The sequence below is a fragment of the Schistocerca serialis genome, chromosome 5, assembly GCF_023864345.2.
Source record: "Schistocerca serialis cubense isolate TAMUIC-IGC-003099 chromosome 5, iqSchSeri2.2, whole genome shotgun sequence".
NCBI lineage: Eukaryota > Metazoa > Arthropoda > Insecta > Orthoptera > Acrididae > Schistocerca > Schistocerca serialis.
In genome coordinates this window covers 398384174-398397779 of record NC_064642.1, presented here as the reverse complement: position 1 = coordinate 398397779, position 13606 = coordinate 398384174, and the positions used below count along the sequence as shown (strand labels likewise).

The 13606-nt window shown below is 36.1% G+C and overlaps 1 protein-coding gene across 1 annotated transcript in view; it reads right to left on the bottom strand.

Annotated features, from left to right (window-relative positions):
• LOC126481965 (hexokinase type 2-like) overlaps positions 1-13606 on the bottom strand; it is a 179067-nt gene that overhangs the window by 117551 nt on the left and 47910 nt on the right. Inside the window, exons 3-4 of the mRNA XM_050105929.1 lie at positions 13436-13575; positions 13077-13292 (exon numbers count right to left, since the gene is read on the bottom strand). Of these exons, the coding sequence (XP_049961886.1) occupies positions 13077-13292; positions 13436-13575 (356 nt within the window). The remainder of the gene's footprint in view (positions 1-13076; positions 13293-13435; positions 13576-13606) is intronic.

Here is a 13606-nt window from a genome sequence, read left to right as displayed (position 1 = left end):
GCCAGCAATGTAGTATGATGTAACATGTTATCCTAAATATAAATCAATAAAGCATATATTTTATGTGTATATTGTTTGTTTGTTTATGTTGTACATCCTATAGTTATTTTTTCGTGCTTATTCCACTAAAATTCTTTGAAAACTTCAACTGCAAATCCTATCAACTTGATCAAGAAGAGTTTCACCCCTATTTGAGTGATTTACTCATCATCTAGACATAGATGGCATGGTAACAAACAAGTTAAAAATAAACAGTGTATGGGGAAGACAGTAAAGTTGCAGAATTATGGACGCACTCTTAGTGACAATATGATAGCATGCCTAATGAATATAATTCAAGAATGTGAGAACCAACACCCTGCCTACGGGATGGACATACCCTAACAAAAATGAAGATGAAACAGATCCTAACATTTATAGAGGGATGTTCCTCTTGCCAGTGACCTATACAATCTTGTTTATTGCACTTTTAAACAGAGCTGGAAGAATACTTGATCCACAGTTAGGAGAGATCGAGAAGAGTAGACCATGACTAGAACAAGTCATAAATTTAAAGCACATCTTTATAAATTACCATAATCAGAAGCTTCAAATATGTGGTAACATTTGCTGGTTTTAGAATGGCATACAGTTCTATTGTTAGAAATACATTACTCAGCATTTTGAAAGAGTCTGAACTAGATAATGAAACAGCAGAAATAATTAAAGCAGCTTTAACCAACACAACACCAAAAGTAAAATTTATATGAGCACTGGCAGAAAATTTTGAAAAGCTCAGATTAAAGACAAGGAAATGGCTTTTCACCACTCCTTTTTATCGTGCATTTGAGGAAGTGATTATAGAATGGACAAAGGCCAAAATACTAATGGTATACAATTAGGGAGAAATTCAAACAAGAGCACTGTAGATTGTTTTAACATTTGCAAATGATGTGACAGTCATTACACATTTAACTGAAAGTGCACAAGAACAAATGACTAAACTAAAACATCAAGCAGTAAAAGTTGGATTAAAAATCTCATTTGAAAAACATCAGTAATGCAACTCAAAAGCTTCAAATAAATAACAACAAAATATCTAAAGTAGACTGTTCTAAGTATATAGGAGAATGGATACTAAACAACACAGACTAGAATACATAAAATGGAGAGGGCCTTTCAAATAACAGGGAACACATATACTAAATAAAATCTTAAACATGGAACACTATGAAATGGTGGTCATACCCTAAATACTCTATGCAGACTAGAGAAGGGACAGCGTGCAAAGTTGAAAAAAGCTGAATGAAGGAACCCAAGAAAAATATTAGGACACAAAAGCAGCAGTGAATCAGAATAGATTAAGATTTAACACATAAATACCTATAACTGAAAATTGAAAAGTTAACAGATACAATGAGAAAAGAGAGATTAAATTCTATGGACACATATGCAAGATGAACACTGTGAGAATAACTAATTTTTTTATTTACTAAACAATTACAGATCCAAAATCACCTGGCTGGGGGAAATAGGAAGAGATATCAAACACATGAGAACCAATGAGGACACAGTAAGAAACAGAACACTGTCTAAATAAGCAAAAGAGAAAGCAGGCTTTCAGGACAGGAAAAAAAATCAAGAGTTGGAAGAAAGTGGATGCAGTAAGAGAATGAACAACATTCTTGAAGAATGAAAGAAATGTGGGTCCAAAGGGAACTGCAGTTGAAAACATAGAAGCAGAAATTACGTTGAAACTTCCTGGCAGATTAAAACTGTGTGTCAGAGTAGAACTTGAACCTAAGACCTCTGTGGGCAGGTACTATGAGGACAGGCCATGACTGTGTGGGTAGCTCAGTTGGTTGAGTTCTTGCCTGCTAAAGGCAGGTCCAACACATAATTTTAATTTCCCAGGAAGTCTCATACAGTGCACACTCCACTGCAAAGTGACAAGTATGTTCTGGGAACAATCCATCAGGCTTTGGCTAAGCCATGTCTCTGTAATACCCTTTCTCTCTGGAGTGCTAGTCTTGAAAGTTTCACAGGAGAACTTCTGTGAAGTTTGGTAGGTAGAAGATGAAGTACTGGCAAAAGTGAAGCTGTGAGGATGGGTCGTGAGTTGTATTAGTCAGTTGTCAATTCTACTATGAAACTCTTCAATGGTGTAGGAAGAGTTGGCAAACAATAAATAGTTTAAGTTCCTCTTAAATTGAACTTTATTTGCAGATAACCTTTCTAGGGCTGCTGGCAAGTTACTGAAAATGTATGTCCTAATACTGGACATCTTTCTGGACCAAAATGATTGACTTCAAATCTTTTGCATTTTCAGTATACATAATTTAAAAATTGAGGAATCAGTTTATTCTACATATTTCCATTCATTAGTAGAGTCATTTTTGGGGCAAAGTGAGTTGTGTGAATTATATCTGATGTTAGTTCTAAAACAAACTGAGAAGAGAATTTAAAAAAAATTGGTATTCTGATAAGAGCTTAACAATACAACTTGCTAGAACATATTAAATGTCTTGTAGAAGAACATATTAAATGTCTTGTAGATATGGTAAAGTATTCGAATTTAAGACAGAATTTGAGAGTTTAGTGTTCTCAAGTATTTGCACAGAAACTCTTAAAATTAAAGCTCTCGGTATTTTGAAATCAATGCTGTCACTTTAATAGAACACTCGAATATAACATTAAGTCATTTCACGCTATTGCAGTTAAATAAAATGTATGTCTTTGCCTTTATTTCCAATCCCACAGACTTTTCTCCAAATGATTCACGAAATAAAATTAATGTAACGTAATGCCTTCTTGTCTAGGATTCAGAATGGGGCTTTATCTTGTGGGGCAAAACTCTTCAACTACCTCCCATCTAGTACAAAGAAAGAAATCAGGAATCTCACTAAATCGAGGAGGAAATTGACAACACACATTATTAACTGCTTCTGCAAATGATCTAGACTCAAGAAGCAAATTACTGTCAGCTGATTGATAAGCATCAATGCTCATGACTCACAGGTCTACATCTATATAGCACACCCGGAATATACTTTGTTATGAGAAATATCATTGCAGTGTGTTAAAATGTGTAAAGAGTGCAGTGTGCAAAAATTAAGCTAGCAATACAAAGTAAACAGCAGTTATTTAATATAATGGAGAAAGCAGCAGCTGCTTTCACAGCACCAGAACTACTGAGTTCCTTGAGGGAACCACGCATGACTAAATTATTTCACCTAGATATATGAGACAGGCAGAATATCCTCAAACTTCAGAAAGAATTTCAAAGATGGCAGGTGCTGACAGATGTGAATACTACTTAACCATCAGTTTAATAATTCTTGGTTGCAAAATACTGGCACAAATTATTTATATAAGAATAGAGAAACATAGGAGCCAACTTCAAGGAACATCACTTTGTGTTCCAGAGAAATGTAAGTACATGCAAGGCTTATTGACCCTATGGTTTATCATAGTACATAGGTTGAAGAAAGGCAATCCTATGTTTATAGCATTTTCTTGTAGGGATAGTAAACAGCCAATGGTTTCAATGTTTGTAAAAAGTCTTCTTCAGAAGGAAATATGGACAACTGGATATGACCAAATGAAAACCATGGCCCATATGTCAAAGTTTTGTACTTCATCATCAATGAATCAGTGCAAATATGATTGTCTGAGTCCCTTATTAATAGAGGCCGTGGTTTCCGGCTAAATTCTGCATGGAATCCCGTCATAGAGAAACTTTATGCTCTGCATAATCAGCATAATTTGCCAAGCAAAAACATCTGATCTGATATCGATGAAGCCAGCTTTCATCACAGAAGTCACGTGGGGGTATGTGACGCAGTGCACAGAGTTGCAGGCAAACAGCGCATGGGCAACCCCAACTGGACACTCCTCACATGTGCCAACAGGGTCTTAAATACATGAGCTCAGGGCCTTTCCTGTCAGTATTCAGCTGAAGATGGCCAGAAGACTGCACTGAAACATCACGGCAGCAAGTTTCAGACATCTGGCAGATTGTCCAAAATTTTATGGAACAATCTGTACGCCATGAAGGTTTTAAATCTCACAACTGGTTTACACATTGTGACACAGGTACACTAAAATGTAGCCAAAAGGCATCAGTCAAATATAAAATTTTGCCTTCATATTAAATTAAAACATGCACAAAATGGTTGCTGAAATATGATATTTCCTCACCAACTTATAGCTAGTGTACTCATTACAGTACACAAAAATTAGACTAGCAATACAAGGTAAACAGCTGTTATTTAATATAACTGAGAAAGCACTAGCTGTATATGGAAGTGAAATTTTATATTTTACTGATGCCTTTCAGCTATATTTCAATGTACTTCTATCACAATATGTAATCCTCTATATTTCCTTCCGAAGAAGGCATTTTTATAAATGTTAAAATCACAGTAAAGGGGTTTCAATAAACCATCCAATTTGCAACTGATTGGCTGTTTACTATTTCTACAAGAAGGTTTCATTCTAAGGTTGCTGCTCCAACCATGTACAAAATTTTAAAATTTTTATTGTATTTGTAGATTTAGAGAAACCTTTGGACAATGTTGACTGGTCTACACTCTCTGGAATTCTATGGGAGCAAAATGTTATTTACAGCTTTTACAGCAAGCAGAAAGCAATTACAAGAGACAAAGGATATGAAAGGGAAGCTGTTGTTGAGAAAGGAGTGAGACAGAGTTGCAGTCCATCCCCAGTGTTATTTAATTTTTAAGGGACACCAAAGAAAAATTTGCAATAGGAATTAACATTCAGGGAGAAGAAATGAAAACTTACAGGTTAGCCAATGACACACAATTTTGTCATAGATGCCAAAGGATTTGGAAGAGAGTTAATGGAATGGATAGTGTGTTGAAAAGAAATTATAATATGAACATCAACAAAGCAAAACATGGCAATGGAGTGCAATTGAATTAAAGCAGGCAATTCTGAGGGAATTAGATTAGGAAATGGCAAACTAAAAGCAGTAGATGAGTTTTGCTATTTGGGTACTAAAATAACTGATGATGGCCAAAGTAGAAAGGATATAAAATACAGGTTGGAAATAGGAATTAATATGTAACATCAATTTAAGTGATAGAAACTCTTTTCTGAAGGTATTTTTCTGGTATATATCCTTGTATCAAAGTGAAACATGTATGACAAATAGTTCAGGCAAGAAGAGAAGATATCCTTTTGAAATGAGATGATATAGATGAATGTTGATGATTAGATGTCTAGATCAAATAACAAATGAGGAAGTACTGAATCAAATTGTGGAGAAAGTAAATATATGCCACACACTGAAAGAAGGTAGAAACTCTTTTCTGAAGGTATTTTTCTGGTATGTATCCTTGTATCAAAGTGAAACATGTATGACAAATAGTTCAGGCAAGAAGAGAAGATATCCTTTTGAAATGAGATGATATAGATGAATGTTGATGATTAGATGTCTAGATCAAATAACAAATGAGGAAGTACTGAATCAAATTGTGGAGAAAGTAAATATATGCCACACACTGAAAGAAGGTAGAAACTCTTTTCTGAAGGTATTTTTCTGGTATGTATCCTTGTATCAAAGTGAAACATGTATGACAAATAGTTCAGGCAAGAAGAGAAGATATCCTTTTGAAATGTGATGATATAGATGAATGTTGGTAATTAGATGTCTAGATCAAATAACAAATGAGGAAGTACTGAATCAAATTGTGGAGAAAGTAAATATATGCCACACACTGAAAGAAGGTATCAAGAAATTGTCAATTTGGAAGTGGGGGGAGGGGAAGTGAAATTGTAGAGGAAGACCAAGGCTTGAATACAATAAGCAGGTTCAAATGGATGTAGGTTGTGGTAATCATGCAGAGTAAAGAGGCCTGCACAGTATACACTAGCATAGGGAGCCACATCAAACAAGTCCTTGGACTGAAGACCACAACAAGAACAACAACAAATTCAGCTTATGCAAGCACAAATAGTTTACTGCCATTGAATAACAGTTAATTATTAATTCAGTTTCTAATACCTGTTTCACTCTGTTAATGTATATCTTGGATTGTTTCACCCTGAAGTTCTTCCTTCTGAATCTCTACAGAATCCAATGAAAAAAATAAAAAAATTGGTCAACCAATCATTGGGTGGATCATGACTTCAGGGCCACATTTATGTACACACTATTTAAGCAGTAGCCTAAGGGCCTACACCACAAAGGGACACACACACTGAAAATTAAAAAATTTTTTTTAAATACTGTGTTGCGGGCCCACTTTTAATAGTACAAGATTAGAGACATGTTTATTTTACAGTCTTATTTAGCTAATTTTTTTTGGTGGACAGTATATGCGAAATAAATGAGCATTCACCTCTCAAACTCCACGCACCCTAGCATCAAATGTCCTGTGGTGCTCAGTCACACACATGAGACTTCAGTTGTCAAAATCACTAAGACTTTTAAAAGCATGCTTGATTTGGAGCTTGAAGTATATTCAGTGTTGTGGAAAGTTGATTTCTTCTGTACCTCATTCCATCTAAAATGAGACGCATAAATTTATTTACTTTGTTTATTTATTTATACTGTTTTAAAAGTCCTTAAGCTCTTCAATCAATGGAAAACCATTCACATAACTTGATTAATTAAGGAGCTATTGTGGACAATGCAGAAGATAGCTTACCAACTCATGATGTCATACTAAAGTTAAGGTGACCATCATGAGCGTTTTAGTTGGGAATTCTAAGTTCAGTACTGAAGTTGACATTTTGAGAGTAAGAACCTATGAATAAAGTATAAGTAGTTTCATTAGTATCAAGCGAATGTGCAAACCAATTAGTCAGTAATATTATTCAAAACTTACATTCACATAAGTATTGTATATGAATTAAATGCAAGTATAATATGTATTCATCCAACAAAGATGTTTGAAGTCAAAATATCATCTTTAAACTCAGTGGCATTGATAAAAGTTTTACAGAATAAAATAATAAACCTTAAAATGTAGCATTATAGATTTTTAATCTGAAAATTGTTCTAAAATTATATTTTTACAGGTTAGTTGTCAGAAAATTTCCACTGGTGAGGCTCACAACACAGGTTCAGCTTAATGGTCCGTAGATCATAATACTGTCACAGCAGCATGAAAGCTTCATTGCAGTTTAATGTATTATTTTATAAGAATAATCTACAATAGTGTCTTATCTTGGTAGTGACAATACACTTAGTAAAGCAAAACTTGGATTTGAGAAAGGTTGTTACGTACACATTCACCCATCATTCTTGGATTGTCACTCACTTGGTAGATTATACAAGAATTAAATGTCTTATCCAATGCATTTGATGGAGTAAATAACAATATTTTGATACAAAAACTAAGGTTTTATAGAATTAATGCTAACAAATATCTCACATTACATTTAACAAAAAGAGTGCAGTATGTCTACTCCATAATCCACCAACTGCTGACAGGGAACACTGTTCTGAGTAGGAGGGAATCATTAATGGAGCTCCACAATGTTCAATACTTGGTTCTCCGTTATTTCTCATACATGTTAATAATCTTTCATTAATATACTTCTAGTTAATTAGTTCTTTCTTCAGATAATACAAGTATTATAATCTATTCCAACAGACAAACAGCAACAGAGAACATTGTAAATACCGTAATGTGTTTAAAAGGATTGTTGACTGGCTTTCTGAAAATGGTCTCCCCCTTAATTTTAAAGACACACAGTATCAAGGAGTACAACAGCAGCCATTAAATTAAACCTTGAGCAGGAGTTAGTAAGCAAGGCAGAGTTCTTCAGAGCTTTTGGTTGTACATAATAACAAGAATGTACATCACAAAAAAAATACATTTTACATCTTCTTAAACACAGTTCAGCCATTTTTGTACTTCAAGCTATTGCAAGTCTCGCAGAGAGACTAAACAGTATATTCACTAATGTTTCTTGTATTTATTTAGAAATGTCATGTGGGACTGTTTTCTGAGCAACTCATCTTTAAGAAGAAAAGTCTTCATTTCACAAAATTGTGTCTTCAAAATAGTATGCTATGCTCATCCTTGATCATATTGTAGACAACTGTTTAAGGAGTTACATATTCTAACAGGAGTGTTACTGCAAAATTTTCTACCATGAAATTTGTTGTAAACAATCTATTAGAATTCTGTATGTATAATACTATCCATAACTGCAATGTTAGAAGAAAAAGTTATCCCCGTTACACTTCCTTAAAACTGACCTTAGGTCAGAAAGTGATGAATAAAGCTGCTACCAAAATCTTTGATGCTCACTTAATGGTATTAAATGTCTGTCACAGAGCAAAGTTAACTCTGAAAGTAAGTTGATATTGGCCCTTCTAAGAGGCTGTGGATGTATGATACTTCCGAACCGGGGAAAAAATGACCACCCCTCCCTCAAGAGTTTGAGGTAGGAAATCAAAAATTTAAAAAAAATTCATTTTTTCAAAAATATATTCATTTTGTAGTGCACATCTCTCTGTGGAGTTTGATATATAAAACATATATATTCGGGGAAATTTAAGACACGTTATTTTGTCTCAAGTGTGACAATGTGCAGTGCCACACCTCTTCGCAGCATTCTTCTATCACACATCACATCACTCTGCGGAATTCAAGCTGTATGTTTTGTAATGGAGGCCATCGAATGTATATTCAGGACACTGGAAATTAAAATATCCTGTGGTGCCTGCTTCCAATCACACGATTTGACATCCTACCCTCCTTAAAAAATACTCACAATTAATACTGGATGGGATTATTTGCAACTGGGAGAAAAGGAGCTCTTCAGAAAATTTGCACTCTTTATTGCCTACTAGCTAATGACTTTCGCTTTGGGGTGACATAAAATCAAATACAGGAAACATAAAACCAGTAAAGACAAGAGACAAACAGGACAGTAGACATTTCTTCAATCCTTAGATTCCAGCAGTTTTTTCTCTCTAATCTTGCTACAGCTTTACACGGTGTGTTTTCCTTTCTGTGAAAGAATCTGATAATATGAATAGTATCAAAGACTGGTGTGGTTTCTTGATCTGATTACACCTATTTTGTCACTGTCTGCTACATAAAGTGAAATTGACCTTTCTGATACTGCAACAATTGTAACACACACCAAATAAGCAAGACTGTCTTGGCACAATTGGTCATTTACATTTACCTCATTTACATAAAGAACACAACAGAATATAATTCACAAAGCACCCATATCAAATGCCTATTAAGCCTACTACAAGCAAAAAGTTGTACATTAGGAAACAGTTTCACACTGCATTCATAAACTTTAAATTCTCAAGCATGAGACTGAACAGTAGTAGTACTAAATTTTTATACAAATTTGGAATCGTCATATTCTTCCATACGATTTGTGTGATGTCTCAATTTCACCTCTACAAATAATCATAATCTAACAAATAATCATGTCGTAACTAATTTTGTAACTATTCCTGCCATTATCAAAACTCATTTTCCAGTTAACTTCACTAACTCTGCCAGAATCACCAGTTTAGTTATCCCACATTTATTCTTTGTTTAGGCATTATTAAGTGTTATTTATTCTCTGTTTAGGCATTAGTAAGTGTTATTTATTCTCTGTTTAGGCATTAGTAAGTGTTCGTACAATGCATTTTCCACACTATTCAAAGAATAGACCTTAAGCAGCTGCTAAGTGTGGACAGTACAACTGGCGCTTAGTACTGTAGCGATATGGCAAAAATTGTCTGTCAAAATTTCATTTTCTTGGATACACTGAGAATATTAATATGTAACCTTTCTTACATGTTATTTCTGTTAGTCATTTATTTACACTCTGGTAGTTTCAATCTATGGATTTTGCTAACAATTATAACAGTGCTTATCTTTCACACAACCAGTCAACCATATAAACAGACAGCAATTGGCATTCACCCATTCGGATTTATTGAGCTCAGCTCCTATAGCCCCATCCCCTTCGGTCTGTGGGAAAGTTTTTTTCTATCTAGATGCAGTGGGGATTCCCCTGGCAGAGGCATCATGTACACCATACAGGGTGGTCCATTGATCGTGACCGGCCCAAATATCTCATGAAATAAGCGTCAAACAAAAAAACTACGAAGAATGAAACTTATCTAGCTTGAAGGGGGAAACCAGATGGCGCTATGGTCAGCCCACTAGATGGCGTTGCCATAGGTCAAATGGATATCAACTGCGTTCTTTAAAATAGGAACCCCCATTTTTTATTACATATTCATGGAGCATGTGAAGAAATATGAATGTTTTAGTTGTACCATTTTTTTCGCTTTGTGACAGATGGTGCTGTAATAGTCACAAACATATGGCTCACAATTTTAGACAAACAGTTGGTAACAGGTAGGTTTTTTTAAATTAAAATACAGAACGTAGGTGCATTTGAACATTTTATTTCAGTTGTTCCAATGTGATACATGTACCTTTGTGAACTTATCATTTCTGAGAATGCATGCTGTTACAGCTTGATACCTGTAAATACCACATTAATGCAATAAATGCACAAAATGATGTCCGTCAACCTCAATGCATTTGGCAATACGTGTAACGACATTCCTCTCAACAGCGAGTAGTTCGCCTTCCGTAATGGTCGCATATGCATTGACAGTGTGCTGATGCATGTTGTCAGGCATTGTTGGAGGATCATGATAGCAAATAACCTTCAACTTTCCCCACAGAAAAAAATCCAGGGACGTCAGATCTGGTGAATGTGTGAGCCATGGTATGGTGCTTCGACGAACAATCCACGTGTCATGAAATATGCTATTCAATACCACTTCAACCGCATGCGAGCTATGTGCCGGACATCCATCACATTGGAAGTACTTCGCCATTGTGTCATGCAATGAAACATCTTGTAGTAACATTGGTAGAACAGTACATAGGAAATCAGCATACATTGCACCATTTAGATTGCCATAGATAAAATGGGGGCCAATTATCCTTCCTCCCATAATGCCGCACCATACATTAACCTGCCAAGGCCACTCATGTTCCACTTGTCGCAGCCATTGTGGATTTTCCATTGCCCAATAGTGCATATTATGCCGGTTTATGTTACCACTGTTGGTGAACGACGCTTCGTCCCTAAATAGAACATGTGCAAGAAATCTGTCATCGTCCTGTAATTACTCTTGTGCCCAGTGGCAGAACTGTACATGACATTCAAAGTCATAGCCATGCAATTCCTGGTGCATAGAAATATGGTACGGGTGCAATCGATGTTGATGTAGCATTCTCAACACCGATGTTTTTGAGATTCCCGATTATCGCGCAATTTTTCTGCTACTGATTTGTGGATTAGCCATGACAGCAGCTAAAACACCTACTTGGGCATCATCATTTGTTGCAGGTCGTGGTTGACATTTCACATGTGGCTGAACACTTCCTGTTTCCTTAAATAACGTAACTATGCGGCGAACAGTCCAGACACTTGGATGATGATGTCCAGGATACCGAGCAGCATACATAGCACACGCACGTTGGTCATTTTGATCACAATAGCCATACATCAACACAATATCAACCTTTTCCACAACTGGTAAACGGTCCGTTTTAATATGGGTAATGTATCACGAAGCAAATACCGCCTGCACTGGTGGAATGTTACATGATACCACGTACTTACACGTTTGTGACTATTACAGTGCCATCTATCACAAAGCGATAAAAGTGGTCCAACTAAAACATTAATATTTCTTTATGTACTGCACGAATATGTAATAAAAAATGGCGGTTCCTATTTAAAAAAACGCAGTTGATATCCATTTGACATATGGCAGCGCCATCTAGCGGGCCAACCATAGGGCCATCTGGTTTCCCCCTTCGAGCTAGACGAGTTTTGATCTTAGTAGTTTTTTTGTTTGATGGTTATTTCATGAGATATTTGGCCCAGTCACTATCAATGGACACCCTGTACATTCATTCAAAAATCAACTTATGATTCATTCAGAAATCAACTTAGAATGTGTTCAAAAATGTTCAAAAACCAACAGGTCTGTGTTTCAAAATCATATGAAACTAGTTCTTATCTAGTGCATAAGTGTTACACACTAACTTGGGCCATGAAGGTGAAGACTGTTTTCTGCTGTATTGAAACCACTGTAAATGGTCAGCTAGCAGCCATATTTAAATAATTATTGTGTTAATACTCAGTAAGCTGACTAGTTCCACATATTGGAAAATCCATGATGAAATAATGACAATATTTTCTCTCCCTGTAATATACTCTATGTTCTCGGAACCCTCCTGGCCTCAACCTTCATTAGTCATTGTCCTTCACCCACCATCCCATTTCCTGTTCCCACTCCAGCACTACTTCTACTCCACCAAAGCATCCACAGTCTTCTTTATTTCTTTCCTTTTCCGTCCCCCCCCCCCCTCCCCCCCCCGCCCCGCCTCAACCACCCACTATCTAACCTCCCGACTTCACCATCATTCCCCACCCTTACGCTGCTGTTCCTCCCACTTCCTGCCCTAGCCTCCTCCTTACCCTCACCACCCAGACTAATTCTCCCATCATGCTCTGTTGTTCAGAGTCTGACCTCAGCAGCCACATGTGTGTGTGAGTTGAGTTTGCATGAAAGTGTGAGTGAGTGTTGTCTAATTCAGAATAAAGTCTTTTAGCTGAAAGCTACCTGTGTAGTAGTCTTTTTGAAGTGCCTGTCTGCAACTTAACATCTCCACTAATTGTCATAGTTCCAAAGAATTAAGATTTGTCACATGAAGTGACTTATGGGGCACTGAACTAAGTAAGTAGCCTTTGCAAGGCCTCCCTGGTATTTGGAGAGAGACTGTTTATCATTACAGCTGTGATATGCATAAGTAACAAAACTGTAAAAGAGTGATGCTTTTTGGCATCTATAAAAGTGAAGACAATTTTGGGGAATGGATGGTTAAATGTGAACATGTTCCTAAGGCAGCATCAGGGAGGCAGAAGTTGATTCGTGTAGGATGGTTAACTGAGGAGAAGGGAACCAAATAAAACAAATTTGAGAGATAGGGTTGATCTATAGGAGTGAGGACAAGTTCTCTTGAAGAATAAAATTTATTGTTAAGATTCTGATACTATATTACCGGTTTTTTGTCCAGTGCATCTCTCAGCAGCTGAACTACATCTTGTCCAATAACACCAGAGCAGTTGAAGCCTTTAGTCCACCTTTCAAGAATTCCTACAGATAGTCCTTTCTGCATTAATGGAAAGCTGAATGTAAATCCTAGAGGCAGTACTTCTGTGTGTAACTGATGCTCCTTAACAAATGCCACTAGACATTCAGCTATATGATCAAACAGCTGCAAGAAAACATAAGAATCAGTGCTAAACATAACAGTAGAATTGTTTGATAGTGGGCTATCAGAATAAATATTTAACTACACTGCAGAATGTTCTGCTATAATCAAACTACTCTATTATCAGTGATGTATTACCAACAAACCTGTGTTCCAGTTCCCACCATAATTTTTTGTGGTATTGCAAATATCTTGGCTTTCATGTCAAAGTGCTTCTCAGACAAGTGAATAACAAGAACACGAAAATTAGTACCTCCAAGATCAAGCGCAAGGAATTTTCCCCTTTCTGTATTGTAAAAAAATGAAAAGAAGAGAAG